Source organism: Aphelocoma coerulescens, chromosome 19, assembly GCF_041296385.1.
Source record: "Aphelocoma coerulescens isolate FSJ_1873_10779 chromosome 19, UR_Acoe_1.0, whole genome shotgun sequence".
In the NCBI taxonomy this organism is placed as follows: Eukaryota; Metazoa; Chordata; class Aves; order Passeriformes; family Corvidae; genus Aphelocoma; species Aphelocoma coerulescens.
In genome coordinates, this window is record NC_091032.1 from 1,010,315 (window position 1) to 1,031,627 (window position 21,313).

The 21,313-nt window shown below is 53.4% G+C and overlaps 1 protein-coding gene across 2 annotated transcripts in view; it reads left to right on the plus strand.

Moving 5' to 3' along the window:
* CALN1 (calneuron 1) overlaps positions 1–11,442 on the plus strand; it is a 95,440-nt gene extending 83,998 nt beyond the window's left edge. The window contains exons 4-6 of one of the 2 annotated variants that reach the window (XM_069033441.1): positions 4,762–4,915; positions 5,370–5,372; positions 11,315–11,442. In XM_069033441.1, the coding sequence (XP_068889542.1) occupies positions 4,762–4,915; positions 5,370–5,372; positions 11,315–11,442 (285 nt within the window). The remainder of the gene's footprint in view (positions 1–4,761; positions 4,916–5,369; positions 5,373–11,314) is intronic. The other variant, XM_069033442.1, reaches the window with a different exon arrangement.
* The last annotated feature ends 9,871 nt before the right edge of the window (positions 11,443–21,313 follow it).

The following is a 21,313-nucleotide window of genomic DNA, read 5'->3' on the forward strand; positions in this document are numbered from 1 at the left end:
CAGATGTGGTGCTTTGGGTCAGGGTTAGTGCTGGGATTGGGGTCAGTGCAGGTTTGGTGCTTTGGGTCAGGGTTAGTGCTGGGATTGGGGTCAGTGCAGGTGTGGTGCTTTGGGTCAGGGTTAGTGCTGGGATTGGGGTCAGTGCAGATGTGCTGCTTTGGGTCAGGGTTAGTGCTGGGATTGGGGTCAGTGCAGATGTGGTGCTTTGGGTCAGGGTTAGTGCTGGGATTGGGGTCAGTGCAGGTGTGGTGCTTTGGGTCAGGGTTAGTGCTGGGATTGGGGGCAGTGCAGGTGTGGTGCTTTGGGATGTGGTTAGTGCTGGGATTGGGGTCAGTGCAGGTGTGGTGCTTTGGGATGTGGTTAGTGCTGGGATTGGGGTCAGTGCAGGTGTGGTGCTTTGGGTCAGGGTTAGTGCTGGGATTGGGGTCAGTGCAGGTTTGGTGCTTTGGGTCAGGGTTAGTGCTGGGATTGGGGTCAGACCTGTGGTTGGACTCAAGGATATTGTCCAGCCTAAATGATTCCCTGAAGTTTTTGGGGTTGCTGAATTAATTTTCAGAACATGAGGCAAAATCCTGCTCCACCTGGAGCCCTCAACAGCCCCAGCCGACCTTTCCAGGTGGTTTTTGTGGGAAACCTGGGTCTAAGAGCTCCCCCAGCTAAACCCTCCCTGCCAGAGCAGCCTGTCCCACCTCTTCTTGAGCAAAGTGGCTCTAAAAGGCCTTGTGGGTCCCCAGAGTGGCCCTGCTCCTGTCACTGCAGGGTCCCCCGGCCTCACCCACCCACAGGGCAGCAGGGCCACCCTGGGATTGCAGGGAGGAGCCTCCCACTCTTTTGTTTAAAGCAGAGCTGACACGAAATGGAATGAAATGATCAGAAGTGCTATTCCAGCATTTAAATACTTCAAGGAACAAGCCCTTCCCACTGGGCTGTTCCTGCATGGAGCAGAGGAGCCCAGGCCAGGCAGGGGACAGAAGTATCTGGGAATGGAGCTCTGCAGGCAAGGCAGACACAAACCTGGGAAACTTGGATTAGGGAGGCTCAAGGAACTGGTGGGGGTTCATTCCCTGCAGGAATTTTAAGTCAAGAAGGACTGGATTGGATCAGGTCCACTTTTCCTTCTGGGTGTCTCATGGGACAACATCCTCCAGCTGCAGGGGTCCCTCGGGAGCTGCAGTGCCCAGTTCCTGGTACTCTCCACAGTTCCCACTGCCAGCAGCACCTGGAGTCTGAGCCTCAGTTTGTGTTCCACTGCTTCCAGCGAATTGCTCCAAGGCTCACGAGCAGCTCCATTGATTTCTCCTAATTATAAATCCTATAGAAAATTTCCAGCTTGCCACAGTCCCTGTTTTCCTCTCAGTGGAGTCAATAAAAGTTAAGAGTTGCTCCCTGGTTGCTGTCATTAGCACAATAAAACCCGGAGTAATTGAAAAGTGAATCAGGGAAATTGCTGGGTTGGAGAGCAGGGATAATAGGAATTACTTGGGAGCCCAAGCAGAGCCTGTCCCTGCTTGCCCCGAGCTGGAGCCATCCTGGACACGCTGCCAGGGTGACACAGAGCTCAGGGGGACGGGTGTCCTGCAAGGAGCAAAGCAGGAGCAAGGACCACGCTCCTGCCAAGAGACCAAAAATCACTGCATAAATTCACAGCTTCACAGAATGTTCTGAGTGAATTGGAAGGGACCCCAAAGATCATTGAGTCCAACTCCTATGAGCCAGTGAGGGTGGTTTTGAATCCCATCTGAGATTGTTCCACTTCCTAAAAGACACAAATGACAACAAAACAATAACAAAAGATAATTTCTCTCTCTATTAGCATAACATTTAAAAGCCAGAGCTGGAGATGCAGCAGCAGCTGAGCATTTGTCAAGAGAACAATTCCTTCCCTCCAGACGGATTTTAACTGGTACTGAAGACCCCAAACCCCTCAAGTCATGAATGCTGGCACCATTTGAAGATGAGCTGATCCCACAGTTGTGTTTGTGCTCCAGCTTGGAGCAGAGGCAGGAGCACAGAAGGCTCTGCTAAAACTGTTTAGTGGCAATGCTGGGAGAGGGAGAGCAGCAAAGGCTTTGAGGGGCTGAGAGAGCTGGGGCTCTGCAGCCTGGGCAGGAGGAGGTTCTGTGGAGACCTCAGAGCCCCTCCAGGGTCTGGAGGGGCTCCAGGGAAGGCAGAGAGGGACCCTGCATCAGGAACTGGAGGGGCAGGACACAGGGAATGGCTCCCCACTGCCAGAGGGCAGGGCTGGATGGGATATTGGGAAGGAATTGTTCCCTGGGAGGGTGGGCAGGCCCTGGCACAGGGTGCCCAGAGCAGCTGTGGCTGCCCCTGCATCCCTGGCAGTGCCCAAGGCCAGGCTGGACATTGGGGCTGGGAGCAGCCTGGGACAGTGGGAGGTGTCCCTGCCCATGGCAGGGGTGGCACTGGGTGGGCTTTGAGGTCCTTCCCACCCAGCCAGTTCTGGGATTCCCTACACCTCGGAGCTGCTCAGCCTGAGGTTTTCTCTCCTCACCACTGCGCATTGCACAGATGCAAAATCATTGATCCTCCAAGGGGTTAAGGAAGAAAACTGAGCGCCCTTTGCTTCATCTGGGCCCAGCAATATTCACACTTATCCCTGTGTGTGAGGCAGATCTGCACACACCCACCTGCTTTTATCCAGCACGCACAGAAACACGGATTCCTCCAACTCCCTTCACTCATTTCCTGCACCAACCCCAACCCTGCTGCAGGGAATGGGCGGGGAAGTGGAGAGCAGGGACCAAAGACCAAGCTCTGGGTCTGTCCAGCTGAAAAGCATTTCTGTGAACGGCAGGGCTGCTGGGTTTGGGGTTTCTGCTGCCCTTGTTCCTCTGGGACTCAGCTAAAAATAGCAAGCACCCCATTGTCACCAGTGGCTCCTTGGTGCCCCGCTCAGAGCTGGGCTGCAGATCCCCCTGGGATTTAATCACCAATTCCCACCCTGCTTTGTCGTGCACGAACAAATCTCACCAGCCCTGCTCTGCTGTCTGTAGTGTTGGAAAGGGAGCAGCTGTGCTCTTCACATCCTGTTCCAGACAAAAAGCGTTTCTCCTGGCAACTGAAGGTGTGGAAGTCCAGGAGAATTCTTCTGGTTGCCTCGCAGCAGCGCTGGGGGTGTTGCTGGAGGTGTGCAGGGGGCAGTGAAGCTGCCCAGGGGTCCCAGCTCTCCTGGGTGGCTTCCAGCAGTGCTGAGTGCATGGAGGTAGATCCAAGGCTTTCCCACCCAGCACCCCACCCTGCATTCCTTTGGAGTCTTCATCCTGGGAAACTCCAACCTGAAACTGAGCCCCAGCACCTTCCTGACTCTGTCCATGTGGCAAACCCATAATTCCATCCCCGTGCTCAGTTCCTACCTGCAGGAGCAGCCCCTCAGCACCTGCTGACCCCATTCCACCTCATCAGGGCTGATGTTCCACCTCTGCTGGAATTCTCTTCCCGTTCCTGGCTCAGGGACGATTCTCTGAGGCCAGTACAAATGTGGGGTCTGCTGTAGTTTGTGGGTTTCGTTTTGCTGCCCTCAGGGAATCACAATCACAGAAAGGCTTGGGGTTGGAGGGACCTCAAAGCCCATCCAGTGCCACCCCTGCCATGGGCAGGGACACCTCCCACTGTCCCAGGCTGCTCCCAGCCCCAATGTCCAGCCTGGCCTTGGGCACTGCCAGGGATCCAGGGGCAGCCACAGCTGCTCTGGGCACCCTGTGCCAGGGCCTGCCCACCCTCCCAGGGAACAATTCCTTCCCAAAATCCCATCCATCCCTGCCCTCTGGCAGTGGGGAGCCATTCCCTGTGTCCTGTCCTGCCTGGTTTGTCCTGCTCTCCTCAGACTGGGGAAGGAATGGGAATTTCCTGCTGAGCCCCACTCTCCCAGGGCAGAAGAAGCTGTGAGTTGGCACCACCCTCCCTCCACTGGGGCGTTGAGCTGGAGGGATTTGGCCTTTCTGGGTGTCCTGAGGGTGGGTGGTGCCTCAGATGGGGTGGAGGAGCCCTGGAGAGCCTTGACTGCTGTGCACAAACCCCTTTGGGGCTGTAAGGCCTCAGTTCGAGGGCCTGGACAGAGGAGGAGCACCTGCAGCACACAGAAACCCTCATCATGACTTGGAATGTTTCAGTCCTTCTTTACTAAACTCAGAGAGGCTCCTCTGCTCCCCTGGCCCCGCACAGCAGCCAGGGTGAGTGTCCTCTCTGCTGCACCATTAGCAGGGATTAATTAATACCACAAACTGCATGTGTGCAGCGTCCTTCTGCGGCAAACTGTTCGTGTTCAGCAGGAAGTGTGGGGTTAGCACTTGGTTGGTGTAAGAACAGCGTTTTCTACTGGATCCACAACAGAAGTGAGCTCAGAGGGAAGTGCCCTCTGCTTGTTCCTCCCACCCTGGCACAGCTGGGGGTTAGGAAGGTAAAAAAGGGGGCACAAATAGGGTTGTGGCGCATGGAAGGTGTTAAGAGCTACCAGGGGAATCCCTTGGGGTTTTCTCTGGGTTGGGATGGACTGCACTGCTGCCTCTCCAGCCTGGGAGGCCATCCCTGGCACAGGGCTGGGCTTCTCTGCTGCTCTGCCAGCCCAAGGGAGCTGGTAGGGGTAACACCCATTTACAGCATTCACTGCTGTAGTAAAACCAACCCCAAAGAGCAAAACCCACTCCGAGCTGTTGAAATGAGGCTGATAGAACACAAGCTGGGGATTGTGGCCTTGCCCTCACGCCCGAGCCCCATCCCTGGCTGTAACTGGGCTCTCTCCCACAGTTTGACATGCAGAGGATAACGCTGGAGGAGCTGAAGCACATCCTGTACCACGCCTTCCGCGACCACCTCACCATGAAGGACATCGAGAACATCATCATCAACGAGGAGGAGAGCTTGAACGAGAACTCTGGCAACTGCCAGACTGAGTTTGAAGGTGAGAGAGAAAGTCCCGGGGTTTCACAATTTTCCTCTTCCTGTGTCTGTAAAACTCGCCCTGATCCGGGACAGGGGTGCATGGAGTTGGCAGGGAGGTATTTTGGAGTGAGAGGAGCAAGGACCCACAGAGAGCTCCACAGCTGCCCTCAGCCTTCCTCCATCCCTCAGCAAAGCCAGTCCTGTTCCAGGCATGAGGGTGACGTCGTGCGGGCTCTGCCCTCTCCCTGCTGGGATGCAGGCAGAGGGAAGTGCTGAGTGCCTAAGCCAGGCTGAGTTTCCCTGCAGAAACACCTTTATTTCCCTCATCCCACCATGGAAAGACTTTCTTGGCACTGGCAGGCCCTACCAAGCCGTGTTGGGCTCCTCCAGTTTTCTGTTCAAATCCCAAAAAGGCTCCCAGGGAATAGATGGGACGAGTCCTGTCCTGCACTGTGACACTGCAGTGAGCAGAGGTGGTGCCTCTGTGCCCTGCTGCCCTGGGCACCTTTTGTTCTGAACTGCCAGGACCTGCCTCAGCCGGGACAGCTCTTTTCAACATGTGAGAGTGAAAACTCAAGGGCTGAGCAGTGCTCAGAGGCAGCCAGAGAGGGGGAAACATTTCCTTCCCTCAGCGGAGCCACAGGGGATCAGGAATTGGGATCAGAACTGGGATCTACAGTGGATTTTGCACTTGGACAGAGCTGACACAGGCAAGGACGTTCCCCATTTTAAGCCACCTCAGAAGCAGCATTTTCATTTCCTTGGCCAGAGGAACTCGTGCTGCTCCAAAGTTTTGCTGCTTGGAACAACCAAACAGGTCTTTGTTGCCCAAACTGTGTCTGCCCCTGGATCCCTGGCAGTGTCCAAAGCCAGGCTGGACCAGGCTTGGAGCAGCCTGGGACAGTGGAAGGTGTCCCTGCCCATGGAATGAGATGGTTTTTAAGTTCTTTTCCAACCCAGACCATTCCATGATTTCATGAAATCCTCTCAAGTGCAGAAGAGCCCAGGGAAACGGAACAGAGAAGCTCAGAGCTTGAGCCCATCACCCTGGTAGAGCCACTGTGCTTCCCACCCCAGAAATCCCACTTCACACAGACCATGTGGGGAGTTCTGACCTCTGCAGGGTCAAACAGCTCTGAAAGGGCACCAGGCAGCGCCACAGACAAAGCAGAGGATGGGAGATGCAGGCCAGTCCTTAGGCTGGCTGATGAATGGGCTGCAGCAGCTCCCCCCAGCACCCTCACCCTCTGTTCAACACTGCAGAGATGCTGGAGACGAGCACAGCTGAATTTTAAAAAGCCTGCAGGAGGGAGGCAGCAGCAGCAGCACTCTCTGAATCAGGCCAAGCAACAATCTTTGTGCTCCTCCTGGAGAGGAGGAGAGCAGGGAGGAGGAGACGTGTGCCCCCTGACTGGAGCTGTTGGTGCCCGCTGCCCCGCTGACCCCCGGGGGCAGGAGCCAGCTGTCGCTGCCGCCGGGTGTTGGGAGCCTGTGAACCATCCCAGGAAAAGCCTGCGCCCCAAATGCTCAGCATCTCATTTTGGAAGCTCCAGTTTCCAAAAGTGCAGCAGGCACAGCTTTTCTCGTGGGATGTTTTGGCATTGCTGGTGCCAGGCAGAACCTAGAAGCAAAACAGACCCTTTTTAGATGTTGGGAACACACACACAAATCCAGCAGGGAGTAAAGCTCAGCTGAACTGTCAACAACGGGGCAAAGTTTTGCTGCAGGTCCCAGTGGAAGGGGACAGTTGTGGTCTGTGACAGCTCTGGCAGGAGCATTTCTGCCAGGAAAGAACAGGCTGTGGCCCTGCAGCTCTCCAGGCTGGCCAGGAATGACCACTGGTGCCCTCAGAGCCCCCAGTTCTCAAAGAGCAGGATCCCTAGAGGACTCAAAAGCAGGAATTACCAAAAGCAGGAACTACCCAGAAGTGCCAGGGATGGTGGCACTAAGGGACAGCTGTCAGCTGTCCTGGGGCATCTCCCTGGGGGTCACTCACTCACTTCTAATTAGTGCAGTGAAGGAGATGCTTTTTGGGTAGAGTTCCTTGAGTTTAATTAAGGTGCTACCTTGGGATGAGATGAATTGCACCCTAAAAGAAGTCAGTTCAACTCCTCAAACAGCAATTCAAGCATTTCTTTCAACTCCCATCTGTATTTAATGTCTCATCCACCCCACTGAAGGGCCTTTAGTTCTGGGGAGGAATGAAGCCAAAATGAGCCCCCATGGTTTCCACTGAGATTCAGGAATCTCCCAAGGGAGCAGATCCAGCAGAGACTTCCAGGAGCACCTTGGTGAAATGGGGGTCTCCACTCAGCATCACCTCTGGGTGTGTTCTTGGACCACAGACCAGCCCCAAACACTTCTCCTCCTGTGGGCAGAGACATCCCCCTTCTCTACACCTGGACATCCCTGTTCCCCCCACCTGCACATCCCCTTCTCTAAACCTGCACATCCCCTTCCCCCAACCTGGACATTGCCTTCCCCACACCTGGACATCCCCTTCCCCACACCTGCACATCCCCTTCCCCACACCTGGACATTCCCCTTCCCCACACCTGGACATCCCCTTCCCCACACCTGGACATTCCCCTTCCCCACACCTGCACATCCCCTTCCCCCCACCTGGACATTCCCCTTCCCCACACCTGGACATTCCCTTCCCCACACCTGGACATCCCCTTCCCCACACCTGGACATTCCCCTTCCCCACACCTGGACATCCCCTTCTCCACACCTGGACATTTCCCTGCTGCCTGCCAGGGGGTTTCCACCCTCATCCCTGACTCTCAAATCCATGGGATGCAGCAGCAGCTCCTCCGTGCCCTCCCTGCCCTGCTCAGCTCAGCTTGGCAATGAAAAAGTGACCTGTTAAACCAAAACTCACCCTGGTGGCTGCCAGAGCAGCCGCCATCCCTCACCCTTGGCAGGGCTGGGACAGGGCCCTACGAATACACTGCTGCTGTCCTTGTGAGGAGCTGTTCTCCTGCAGGACAGAAGGCTCCCAGTGCTGGGAGCTCTTCCCAAACCCACTGTGGGCATTGTGACCTGGAAACAGTCTGGCCCCATTAACCCCATTAACAGCTCCAGGGGCAGTGCACTGTGCCAGTGAGGGAGTTCTCCTCACCAGCCTGTCCTGAGACAGGTGAGAAGATGAAGAATGGCCGGCCTTGATTTGCCTTTGCCTCACGAGGTCTGATGGGTGTTGGAAACCTCTGGGTTGCTCTTCCCCCTAAGAAGGGTTGAGGATTCCTCCAGAGGAGCCTCAGGCTCTGCCCATGTCCAAGGAACCAGCTCCACATCCAACACCTGGCGTGTCCCATGGGTGTCAGAAACTCCCAGGGGCACCCAAATGTTGGCATGCAGCCCTGGGGCAATGCCAGCGATGGGAATCAGCAGGACAAGCACAGATCCCGTGCTCAAAGATTATGGATTTAGGGAAAGGGGAGAACTGAGAGCAAACCCTGCCCAGTAAGCAGGGGGGTTAAATGGAACTTCATGTTCAAGAGGGCAGCACGTAGGGAAGAATTCCAGGAATCAGGACATCAGGAATTCCAGCTCCTCTGCCTCCCTGTGGATTTCAAGGGAGCAGGGGAGCACTGATACCCATCTCCTTGCTGGAGTAATTCCCAGCCAGCACCAAGAGGGTCTGGCTGGCCCTCCACAGACATTCCCCTTTCCCCTGGGGTTGTCTTTAGGCAATTTGGCTGTTTGGTGGGTAACGAGCAGTAACGGGGACTTCCCTGCATCCTGCTGCCTTCAGGCTCTGTTCTGTAACAGAGAAGTTGTTCCATTCAGGAACATTTCCGCACAAACACCGAGCACATTTTACTCCTTTCATCTGAAGAGGTGAGTTCGTCATCCCAATAAAGCCTTGCCCAGCCTTGGGCTGCTGTTCCCATCACCAGCCCCACCCTGACAGCAGTGCTGGTGGTGTCAGTGGTTTCTCTGCTGCCTGGGAATGCTTTCGAAGTGCAGAAATAATAGAAAAGTACATCAAGAAATAACTACAGCTGGGCAGGAACGAGCTTTTCAAAGCACCAGGGCACCGTGCACAAAGCCAGCAGCCACAGCATTGGTCCCGTGTGCTCTATAAAAGCCAGGGAAGGAGCCCAGGAGCAGAGCAGTGCAAGCAGAGAGTGAGGAATTTGGGAGAGCTGCTGGCAGGGGATTTCATTCCCTGCCCAGAACACAGCGAGGCCCCCACTCACATTCCCTGGCTGCGGCAGGATGACTCCAACCCTCCCTAATGAGGGTTCCGTGCCTCTGGCACTGAGCTGGGACCTCTGGGAGCTGGGATTAGGGCACAGGCACTGCTGAAGACCAGCCAGAGGAGGCGATGGGGGAGAAAACTGGAATTCAAACCCAGCAGCCAGGGCTCTCTGTGCAATGAGGAGCAAGACTGGATCAGAACAAGGGGTTTTTCCATGTATTCTAAAAATATTCTCCTGCCTCTTTCCAAACATGGGCACCTGGAGCCTGTCCCTGGCTGCATTTTAGGTTTGTTTTGTGGTTATCATCAACCACTTGAAAGTCTCCTGTCCTCACAAGCCCATCCATGAGGAAAAGGTGATGGGAACGTCCCTTCTCAGGGCACACCAAGCCCAAAGAGCAAAGCAAAGCCCAGAGCAGCCGGGCAGAGCTGTCCATCCTGTGTGTGATGATTTCCTGGCTTTCCCTGGCTGCCCTGGACAGCTCAGTTGGAGGAGGGGCCACATGGCCAAGTGCTGGGTCCTGCACTTGGGTCACAACAGCCCCATGGAATGCTCCAGGCTGGGCCAGAGGGGCTGGAAAGCTGGAAAAGGCCCTGGGGATGCTGGTGCCAATGGCTGGACATGAGCCCAGGGGTGCCCAGGTGGCCAAAAAGGCCAGTGGCACCTGGGCTGTGCCAGGACCAGGGCAGGGATTGTCCCCCTGTGCTGGCACTGCTGAAGCACCTTGAGTGCTGTGTTCAATTTTGGGCTTCTCATGACAAAAAACCCTGAGGGGCTGGAGCGTGTCCAGGGCAGGGAACGGAGCTGGGAAGGGGCTGGAGCCCCAGGAGAGGCTGAGGGAGCTGGGAAAGGGGCTCAGGCTGGAGCAAAGGAGGCTCAGGGGGGACCTTGTGGCTCTGCACAAGTCCCTGACAGGAGGGGGCAGCCGGGGGGGTCGGGCTCTGCTGCCAGGGAACAGGGACAGGAGGAGAGGGAACGGCCTCAGGCTGGGCCAGGGGAGGTTTAGAATTGGAAATTAGGAAAAAATTCTTCACTGAAAAGGTTGTCCACCAGTGGTGGAACCCCCATCCCTGGAAGTGTCCAAGAAGTGTGGATGTGGCACTTAAGACATGGTTTAGTGGTGACCATGGTGGTGGTGCTGGGGTTATAACTGGGCTTTTCCAGCCATAACCATCCTAGGATTGCCTGGGGGAACCTTCAAGGCCTTTGCAAACAAATCTCCACAGTGCCCCAACACCACACATGGTTCTGACATTCAGATGTGGGGAGGCCAAGAGAGACTCATGAACTGGCTTTATTGAGTCACAGCACGAATCCTCACTGATGAGCTTAGCAAAAAGTAAAATTAAATAAAACAAGTGCTAAAAATCCCAACTCCATCTGGTTTTTAATTGCTGCTCTCACCTCGTTTGACAATTATTCTGCAAGCATTCACTTGGAAAGGTTCTTAATAAATCTGATTTGGCTTAAGCACAGAAAACCTAAAAGAGTTTGGAAAAGTGACTCGTGTACCATGGATACTCCTGGGAATTGTCATGGGGGGGCCTGAGGGAGCACTTCTTGATTTCCCACTCATTCCCAGTTGACCAGGATGAGTCGGAGGGATTCACACAAGGTCGATAATTGCTATTAAAGAACTTTAGAGACCACTAAGTTCAAACTGAAAGAGGGGAAGTTTAGGTCTGAGAGTGGGAAGAAAATGTTCCCCGTGACCGTGGGCAGGCCCTGGCACAGGGTGCCCAGAGCAGCTGTGGCTGCCACATCCCTGGGAGTGCCCAAGGCCAGGTTGGACAGGGCTTGGAGCAGCCTGGGACAGTGGGAGGTGTCCCTGCCCATGGGACAAAGATGAGCTTTGAGGTCACTTCCAGCCCAACCCAACCCAACCCAACCCAACCCAACCCAACCCATTCTATGATTCCAACTTCACGAAGAGTTTCAAAGAAATACACGGATAACCCCAAATATCCCTGTGAGAGCATTTAAAGGGATCAAAAGCCACAACAAGGGAGAGGAGTTCCTGAAGTATTAGGAGGGATTGGGATGGGCTGGTTTGGAAGCCCTGGAAGGTCAGGTGGGTTGTTTGGGAATGTCCCAGCAGGGTTAGAGTGAGGACAGGAGGGTTCTAATGAGAGCCCAGGAGCACTCCTGAGCTGCTCCAGGTGGGAGCACGCGCCCGGCGCTGTCTGACCGCCCTCTTGTCCCCACAGTGCACGCCCAGAAGCAGAACCGCCAGACGTGCGTGCGCAAGAGCCTCATCTGCGCCTTCGCCATGGCCTTCATCATCAGCGTGATGCTGATCGCGGCCAACCAGATCCTGCGCAGCGGCATGGAGTAGTGCTGGCACGGCACGGAAGAGTCCTGGCAGCGGGATGGCGGCCATGCATGCGCACCCCGGGAGAGCTCCCGCCCCGATCCCACGGCACCGACACGCGGGCACAGCCGGCGCCTGCAGCAGGAGCCTGAGCCAGCAGCGTGTCCTGTGAACCAACCACATCCTTTTGGCAGGGACATCAAAGGGCTGTTCTAATGCTTTAAAGGTTTTGTTTCCTAATGCAATAATCCCATATCCAGGAGTCCCGAATTATTGCTTCGAAGCAGCAATGGCAACGCGGAGGAGACTGGGATCCGGCGCTCTGCGGTTTGAAGGAGGCCCAGCCTCGTGACTTGTCCTTATCCCAGGGCCCACTGACTATCCCACGGAGCTCCCGCCGGGCCCACATTCCCAGGAAGTTGATCGTAGCATTGCCACAAGCAAGTCCCATTCCTTTTGTTCCACGTGTTCCAGCTTCACTTTCCTTTTCCCTTATGACCATGCCATGGAGTTTACGGCATTAGAGGGGAGCTAGAGCATCCTTGTACAGTATTTTCTGAGGAAAAAAGGGGAGAATTTTCCAGCACCATACAAAATGTCTATTTTTTGCTTCATCAGCTCCACCTTTGACACGAGACTGTGGGGTAGCAGGAGTCTGTTGGCCATTTTTTTCCGACTGCGAATCAGGGCTTGAGGAGCACCCCCCGCTTTCCCACCTGGGCATTGCTGAACTTGTGCAAAGTCTTCCAAGGGACTCTGCCACCACCAGCGCCAGCTAAACCTCCCTCTCCTTGGGCCTCTCTGCGTATTCAACATTTGCTCTCCAGCAGTTTTACCCTTCTTCTATATTCTCTACATTCAAGAATTTTTTCCCAGGTGAAAATCCTGAGGGAAGCTCTTCCTGAGCTTTCCTCTCCTCTCCTTGCCTGCACAACTTTAATTTATTCCGTTTCATGTGGCCTGGTTATGATCTGCAGCAAAACCTCCGTGGCAGACATCGTCCTGTGGGGGAGGTTTTATTTTCACCCACATGGTGAAGGGTGGATTTGACCAGCCAACTTCTCCATTGCCTCCCAGGATCCATCCCACCACCCCCATCCCATGGGCAGGCTCCAAAGGGGGCCGGCGGAAAAGCCGAGCGCAGCAGGAGAAGAAGGAACCAAACCTGAGCCCACCCCCGTGCGTTTGAAGTGTGTCAGACTTCCAGATCCGGGGAGTGTTGGGTGTTTTTCCTGGAATACATTTTAAGGAGCAGCAAGGAGAAGAGGGAATGATGCAGAGCAGGGACACCACACGGGAAGCGCAAGGAGCCAGGATTACTTGGGAAGGTGGTTTTCCTTTGAAACTTGACACAAATCCATGCATTTCCCTCTGGACGGACTGTGCCCCTGGGTGCCACACCAGGACAGAGGTGACCTCCTGCCCTCCTGGGAGGGGTTTCCCAGCTGGTGATCATGGAGTGCTCCAAGGGAGCTCCGTGGAGGCACTCGGGTGTTGGAGTGGGGTGGCTGTGCTGGGAGAGCCCCAGACACACCAAGGAACGCTGAGATCTTGCTCCTGGACGTGGAGGCGACTGTTCCGTGTTCCCTGTGCCACAGGAGGGGCAGGATGGCTCCCCAAGGGGCTGCACACCCCCAGCTTCCCTCATCCCACACTGCAGCCATTGACTGACACTGGATCCATCCCGAACACTCGTTCCAGGGCTTTCTTTTCTACCAGTCTGAGTGACAACATTCACCTGTATTTTTAGCAGCCTAATTTAAAAATCTGCTGCTTGTTTGTCCTGTCTCCCACCACCCCTTTCAACCCAAGTCACTTTTAGGTGTCTCAGTCTCCCACCTCCACTTTTTCCTGCCATTTTCCTGGGGTCCCCTCCATCCCAAAGACAACACCTTTTCCACAGCAGCTGAGTTGGTTTTTTCTGCCTTTCCCAAACACACAACTACTGCATTTCTGTTCTGCTGTGACCAATAGAGGTGAGCTGCAGAATATTCCATAAAAAAAATGATTCAGTCTCCCAGAAGATGGAGAGATTTCCATTTGCTATAGGGCAGCAGCAGAATACCTGTGGGATATTCTGGTGGGGGATTCTTGGTGCTGGGGAGCCCAGGCACATTTTCTGTGCTGGACATTGCAGATGATGAGCTTGGAGATCATTTTAAGGAAATTCATCCCTACATTTAGGTCTCAGGGGCCTGTGAAAAGGTGGCAGCAGTGGGAAAAAGTCTAAATGTTCCTTGCCACCGAGGAATACTCATTTTGTCCCTGGGTTTGTGCTGGAGTGAGTGTGGGCAGATGGAGGTGGAGGGGAGGGATGGGGGGAGCATGGGGCAGAGTGGTGCCTCTGCTGAGCCCAATCCCACAGCCCCAATCCCACAGCCCCAATCCCACAGCCCCAAACCCACAGCCCCAAACCGGGCATTTCCCCACATTCCCTCACCCATGTGCCACAAACCCCCAGCAGACTCCAGGCCCAGCAGCCACCTCATGGACCATGATTGTCTGCATTCCATGGAGCTTTCTGGAAGGCTCCACAATTGCCCCATGCATGCTCCACAATCCCTTGTAAATAGAGCCATCCTCCCCTCGCAGCTCCATCTGTAAAACCAAACCTGTAATTAATATATTGGTAAAAGCCATAGCCCGGTGTCAGTAGAGTTCATTGCACAACTCCCCACTGATTCTACTGGGTACAGGATTTTGGGGGCTTTGGGGTGTGATTTTTCTGTAGGGAACCTCATTTTTCCATGATGAATCAGGGTCATGTCTTGCCAGAAGTCTCCTTTCCCTTCCTAGAGCAGCCTTTCTCCCTCTCCAGGCGTTGTGAAGAGATCCCTTCTTTACTCAGTGACTCCTGGCAATGCAGGATGGATCAGGCCAAGTGATTCCATCCTTTCCTTCCCCACAACTTTCCTGTCCTTCCCAATCAGCAGCACTGGATGTCTCCTACCTCCCTCCCTGGCTCCATTTATGTAACATCCATTTATCTCCTTTTTTTTTTTTCCTTCTACACAAGAGGGAAAAATAGGGCTTTTTGCTGCTTTTACAGACAGGAGGTAAAAATAGAGCAGTAAAATTCTGATTGGAACCTGATGGCAAAAGCTGAGGGGGGAGAAAGCAGAAGAATCAAAGACACAAAAATAAAAACCCCACATCCCATACTTTAAGGAAAAAAAACCCTATTTAAGTGCTAATTAACATACTTTAAAAAATACCCAGACTGCAGCAGAGCTGTCAGAAAAAGCTCTAAACTTCTGCTCTTGCCAGTTCCAGGAGGATTGAAGTGTCTTTTCAGCCCTGCAGCTCTGGAGGAACAGGAGATTGCCATGGCAACCCCGGCTGTTCGTGACATGGGTGCCACCGTGGCGGAGCACACACGATCCCAGACTTCCAGGGATGCGCAAACAGCTCCCAGCAGTGGGACAGGGGCTTTGCTCCTGGATTAGGAAATTATTAGGAATTCATGAGCAGCTCTGTTGGCTTGGCCACAAAAAACTGTGTGCAATTAAGGGGACTGACGTGCAGGGAAGGCTTCAGGAGGGACGTGATGATTTCAGGCCAAGAGAAGCTTTGGTTTCATTCAGGAGGGACTGAAACCCACTCAGCCTGAGCACTGCCTGTCCTGGGCTTGCTGAGGACACTTTGGAAAGGTTCTTCATGTGGGGTTCGAGCTCTGGTGGGAAAGATTTGGGTTCCTGCTCCTGCAAGGCTGCGCCCCTGCTCACCACTGACCGTGGCTTCAGCCACTGGCTCTAGCAGGGAGCCTGATTCCCTGCTTCTGGAGAAGCCAGCAGAAGGAACAGAGGCTCATCAATGCTGAAATAGTTTGGAGGCCATGGGGAAGAGAATTCCAGCAAAAGCTGCTGAAGGAACACTGCTCACCTGCCAGAGCCAAAGGCATTCCTTACGGGCAGCCTTGAGGAAACCACAGCTGGGGAGTGTCCAGGCAGGACGGCTGCAGTGGCTCAGTCCTGTGCGGGGCCAGGAGCTGACTTGAGGTCCCTGTGGGTCCCTTCCAGCTCAGGGCATTCCATGGTGGTGGTGCTGGTGACCCTGGAGAGCCAGATCCTGCTGACAGCCAGTGATACCTGGAGGTGTGTCACCTCCTGTGCCACCCACGGGAGCCTGGCCCCTCCACGACTGCACCACTGAGAAGGAATTCCTGATCAGAAGCGGTGTCAACATAATTGAAAGATCTAAACTAGGGAGGCTTGGCTTTGGTAGGACGGTGTTCCCATGCTGCTGGGAAGTGATATGGAATTAAAGAGTTCCCAAAATAATTCCCTTCCTGCTTGATGGGCACCCCCAGATCCCCCAGTCACCGTCAGCACCTGGGACAGCGATCACAGACCCCAGGTCCAGGGTGAGGAGAGTGGCAGGGAGGAGCACTCCCAGCTCCTGTCCCTGCTCCCCGGTGAGCCAGAGCTGAATATCTGGGTGTAATCCAGGTAATTTGAGAGATTCCATCCCGGTTATCCAGAGGTTTCACCTGTTGGACGTGTGCTGGAAGGGCTGGATGCTGGCTGCTTTAATTCCAGCAGCTTTGTAAAAAAGAGATGTCCATAGAAACCCATCTTTTTGAGCTGGGGCCGAGTAAAGAGGGGTTTTAAATCCAGAACTAAGGTAGGAAGCAAGAAGCCAAGGTAGAAGACATTCCCAAGGATGCCACTCTGGATGGCTGGAATCTGTTTGGGTGAGCCAAGTACCCACTGGACCTTTTTTCCATGGAAAGCGTCAGAATATTTTGTCCCAAAACCCCACTCCGCATCCTCCTGCCTGGTGCAGAAGAGTGAAACATCTCCCGGGCCACCCCCGGCACTGGGAGGGGCTCCAGGTGACTGGGAGGGGCTCTGTTCCTGGCGAGGGCCCTGGGACAAGGGGACTCTCAGCTGTTCCCATGGAAAACTCATTCCCTGCACGTGCTGGGAGCTGCCAGGGCTGTCACCACCCCGAGGTGACAGGAGCACAGCCCCCCTGGATCAGCGAGGGGAGAAGCAGTGGGAGGAATTACATTAAAATCTCTGAGAATGAAGTCCCTCATTTCATCCACCCCTGTAATCCATGATTTAGTTCCTGCTTTATGGATGAGTGTTTGAAAGAAGAAAAACCAACCCTTCTAAAATGAGAATCTGATGAAGTGTCTTTTTTTCTTGGCTCTGAATCACGCTTCCATTCCACTGATGAAGATGTACAGAACTTGCTGGGTTTCAATCCATTATTTTACCCTCCTGTGCTCTGACAGTGCAATTACATTTCCCTGGCATCACTTAAAACCTGTTCCTTTCCCAGGAATTTAATGCAGAAAACAAAAAGTTTCACCACATTTCCATCTCTTTATGTTGTTGGCTGCTATCAGGACTGGGTCTATGTTTCTCCAGCCCAAGAAGGACATTTTAGGCAGCTCTAGGAAGTGCAGAAGCTTCACCAAGAGCAAGATGGGCAGCAGATCTAACACCATTTTAATTGGAAGTGTGCTCCCCTTACACCTTCCCAGCGGCAAGAGCCTGGAAAGCTGCTGTAATTTGGCATCTTCACTACAAAATAATTGCAGCCCAGAAGAGGGGGAAAGGAGAAAAAAGGAATCCTCTGGATCCAGAGCTCAGTACTTGACAATCGGATGATGAAAGTACCACAGGGCTTTTTTATTTTCTGTCAAGACAGACCAAAACACTTCGTAGCCTTGAGAACCATTGCTAAATGAAATTGCCACTTTCCACCCAATTACTTTCCCCAGCTGTTCCCGGCCTGTCTCTGCCAGCATCCCAAACCAGCAGCTGCATTTACCCCCTTCAGGTGAGGTCCATGTTCCCTTTCCCAGCTGCTCCTGTGTCTCCATCAGCCAACCAGGAGGCATCAGGAAGCTCTGAGGTGGCTCCAGGAGCCCCCTCTGGTGCCACCAGCACTTGGGCACGTCCTGTCCCTCCTGGGGGCGGCTCCAAAGGGTGCAGGTGATGGTTTTGACATCGATCCTCACATTCCTGCCTCTATCCCCACCACAGCAGCCCGAGGATGGGGTTGCAGGCCTGAGCTTCTCCCCCAGAGCAGCCAAAGCTCCTTCAGCCCCTACAGCAGCTCCTGTTCCTCAGATTTATCTGGGCTGGGGCAGGAAGGGAGAGCAGGGCTCCAGGGTCAGTCAGGAATAACTCGTTAGAGTTAATTGGCTTCAAGTGGAATAAGGCCGGGATCCAGCCTGTTGCCATTTAATCCATAGCAGGATCTAAGGAATCAACGCCTCCTGATTCATCTCTCGGAAGTTCTCCACTAATCCCTGTGTCTCCTTTTTTGTCACCATTTCATGTTTCCCAGCCATTTACTGTTCATTGGTAAACTCACCGGGTTTTTTTTGGCTCGTTAACGAAAGACATGGCTTTTTAATTAAAGACAAAAATTCACAAAGTCAGCAGCATAATAGTAAAAAAAAAAAAAAAAATTCCAACAAAAAACCTTTGTACAAAATACTGTAAATATTAATATAAATTAACTGGGCATGCACCTGAAATAAATCCTATGTTACTGCAAGTTATCCGAGTGTATAAAGGAGTGTATAAAGGAAAACTGAATGCCATATGTATCAGCTGTTCCCTCTAACCAAACTCTACTGTAAATATATAATCTGTATAAAAATATTTTAATTTTATCATTATTTATGCAATAGAAATAAAGGTTTTTTTCTTTTGATGAAGCTTTTTTCCCTCTTTTGAAGCACTGATATTTATTCATGCCTGAGTACAAGAGCAAAAGCAAGATTTGCATAAAATATTAGGACAGGGACCCTTTATTCCTTCTGAGAGATTAATGAACACTGGGGGGGTTATTTTGCTTTGGAAATAGATTTACATATTTAAAAGGCCGTTACTACAGACAGAGCTCCTGGCTGGAGAAATGGGATCAGCAATTCCAGATGCACAGGAAACCAGAGGGAGGGATTGAACTTCTCCTCTAGAAGGCAAAGCCACAACTGGCCAGATCTCAGAGAGAAAGGTCAGCACTTGCTTAAAAAGCCCTTTTTTATCCCTCCAGAGAGCCAGGGGCTGATCCCTGAGCTCAGGTGGGCTTGGGGCAGGGTTACTGCTGGGAGAAGGATGTTGGGCACAGCTTTAATCCTGACTCTGGTACTGCCAAGGCCTGAGAGCTGCTCTGTGACAATTAGGGAGAGCCCTTTGTCCCTTAATGAACCCAGATCTCTTCAGCTCCCTGGAGCCCTTCCTCCGCAGGTGCCAGCCCAGCCCAGCCTGCTGGACAAGGGGACGGTGAGGTCAGTGACTGACACCACAATTCCTGCCCCTGGGGCCTACATTCAGTTTGAAAACAGAAGAGTTGATGCTGGAAATCAGCTTCCCCCACGTGGGTCCGAGTCGCAGTGACAGGACAAGGCTGGACAGGGCTTGGAGCAGCCTGGGATAGGGGAAGGTGTCCCTGCCCATGGAATAAAGTGAGCTTTAAGGTCCTTTCCAGCCCAAACCATTCTGGGATCTTGTGACAGGTTGGGTCTGAGCAATTCCATGCAATCCCTGCAATCCAGGCAGGGATTGCCACGGGGCAGCAAGCGCTGCAGGAAATCCGTGTTTACCAAGTTTGTAAGTGCAAACCAAGGCACTGCACACTCTCGGTGACCTCTCATGTAACTGGAGAGCTCTCCAATGAATGGCTCAGGAATGAGCCTGGATCCATCACAGGAATGAATCAAAAGTATTCGAGGAATTCCTGTATATTTACCATAGGAAGAATGAGCAACTGAAGGAATTCCTGGCTGGAAGGAGGAGCCTGCACCCCACAATTGTCCTTTGGAAGCTGTTCTATGCAGGTCAGTGTGTTCAGTGTCCTCAGTGAAAAGCCAGGTTTGTACCTTGAGTTTCAGCCACCAGAGCTGTCCAGAAACTGAAATTTGCTGCTGCCACAGATCCTCTGCCCCCCCCAGAGAGGTGAGCACAGCTCAGTGTGACAGCAGCAGGGGATCAGCCCTGCCTGCAGGAGAAAAGCAGCTTTAGGAGAGAAGAACACCCCACATCTGGCCTGAGGGCAAACTGCTGTGTCCCTCCAGAACCATCCCACGAACACAGCCCTAGTCGCAGCTCCACCAAAGCCTGCTTAGCTCCCTTGTTACTTTAACACTCTCCATTAATGGAGGATTGAATGGTTAATTTAATGCTCTCCATTAATGGAGAAATGAAGATGAAAACACCCCCCAAAAGCCCCCATCCTTCAGCTGTGCCCCATCAGGGTTTTGGGGGCTGCTGCTGCTGCTGTGGGACCAGGCACTGGCAATGGGCAGGAGCGACGGCGCAGGTCTAACCCAGCTCCCAGGGAGTCAGTGGAAGCATTCCCAGACTTTGTGGGATTTGGATTAGGTCATCACACAGCACAGCACTTCACACCCTGGCTCCTTGCTTTGTTTAAATGGAGTCTGGCCAAGGCCTGGGATGTAATTACAGAAATCCAAGTCCTGAGGAAAAGAAATAAACCTTTCCTTACCCTGAGTGAAATTCAGGCACGGCCCCACCTAAAACCTCTGGCTGTGGCTGGCCTCCCCAAGTCCAAACCTGCAGCAGGGTCTTGGTTTGACCCCACACCTTCCCCCAGGCAGGTCCAGGCTGACCCAGAGACCCCCCAGTCCTGGGCTGATCCCAGTGGGGCAGCAGGAAAGGGACTGGGATTGTGTCCCTGTGCCCCTGTGCTCAGGTGAGACCCCACCTGCAGAGCTGCCCCAGCCCTGGCCCAGCACAGGGAGGAGCTGGAGCTGCTGGAGGAGCCCAGAGGAGGCTCCAGGGTGATCCGAGGGATGGAGCAGCTCTGCTGGGAGGAAAGGCTGGGAGAGCTGGGATTGTTCACCTGGAGAGGAGAAGCTTTGGGGTGACCTCACTGTGGCCTTGCAGGACCTGAAGGAGCTGCAGGAAAGATGGAGAGAGACTTTGGAAAGGGCTGGAGGGACAGGACAAGGGGGAATGGGATCAAACTGACAGAGGGTGAGTTTAGGTGGGATATTGGGAAGGAATTGTTCCCTGGGAGGGTGGGCAGGCCCTGGCACAGGGTGCCCAGAGCAGCTGTGGCTGCCCCTGGATCCCTGGCAGTGCCCAAGGCCAGGCTGGACATTGGGGCTTGGAGCAGCCTGGGACAGTGGGAGGTGTCCCTGCCCATGGCAGGGGTGGGATGGGATGAGCTTTAAGGTCCCTTCCACCCCAAACCCTTCTGGGACTCTGTGGCCCTGCAGCTGCCTTTGTTGCTGTGATCTCACTCGCTCCACTCCGCTCTTTCCTGATTACCATCTCTAGGAAGTGTTTGCTAATGCAAATCCAGAGCAGTAATTTATTTGGGACGAGCCAGTTAATCCTGGCAAGGCTCTCCCGTGTAAGTATAGACCAATATCATCTTGTTTTAATTGCTTCTTTCAGAGTTCCTCAACAAATCAAAAACATTTTAATTAAAAAATTCACCAAGAGTATCTTCCGGATCTTTTCCCATTTGTTCTTCCTCCTACCAAAATTATCAGGACAATTGTGAAGTTCTAAAGAAAGTAATTACAGCAGATGTTGATCTCTGCTGTAGCACCAGCCTTGCTGAATGCTGCACATCAGCCCCTGACTTTACTTTTTTGCAGCTTTCTGAAACAGAAATTTCCATCCCTGGTGTTCCCTCAGACACGAGGCTGGCTGTGTAGGAGCTGGGATGATTTCATTCCAGCTTTCAGCCAGCTGCTAAGGCTTGGGGAAATTTGGAAGGGAGAAGGGGGAAGAAAAGAAGAGATAGAATGAAGGAACTGCAGGGCTACAGGGATTTGGGCACAGAATAGTAAGGGATGGCTGAAAGATGTTTTATTTCACTCTGATACCATTCCTGGGCAGAAAGGCCCTGCTCCACCATCACCTCCCCAAAAGGGAAGATGATAAATCCACTGGAA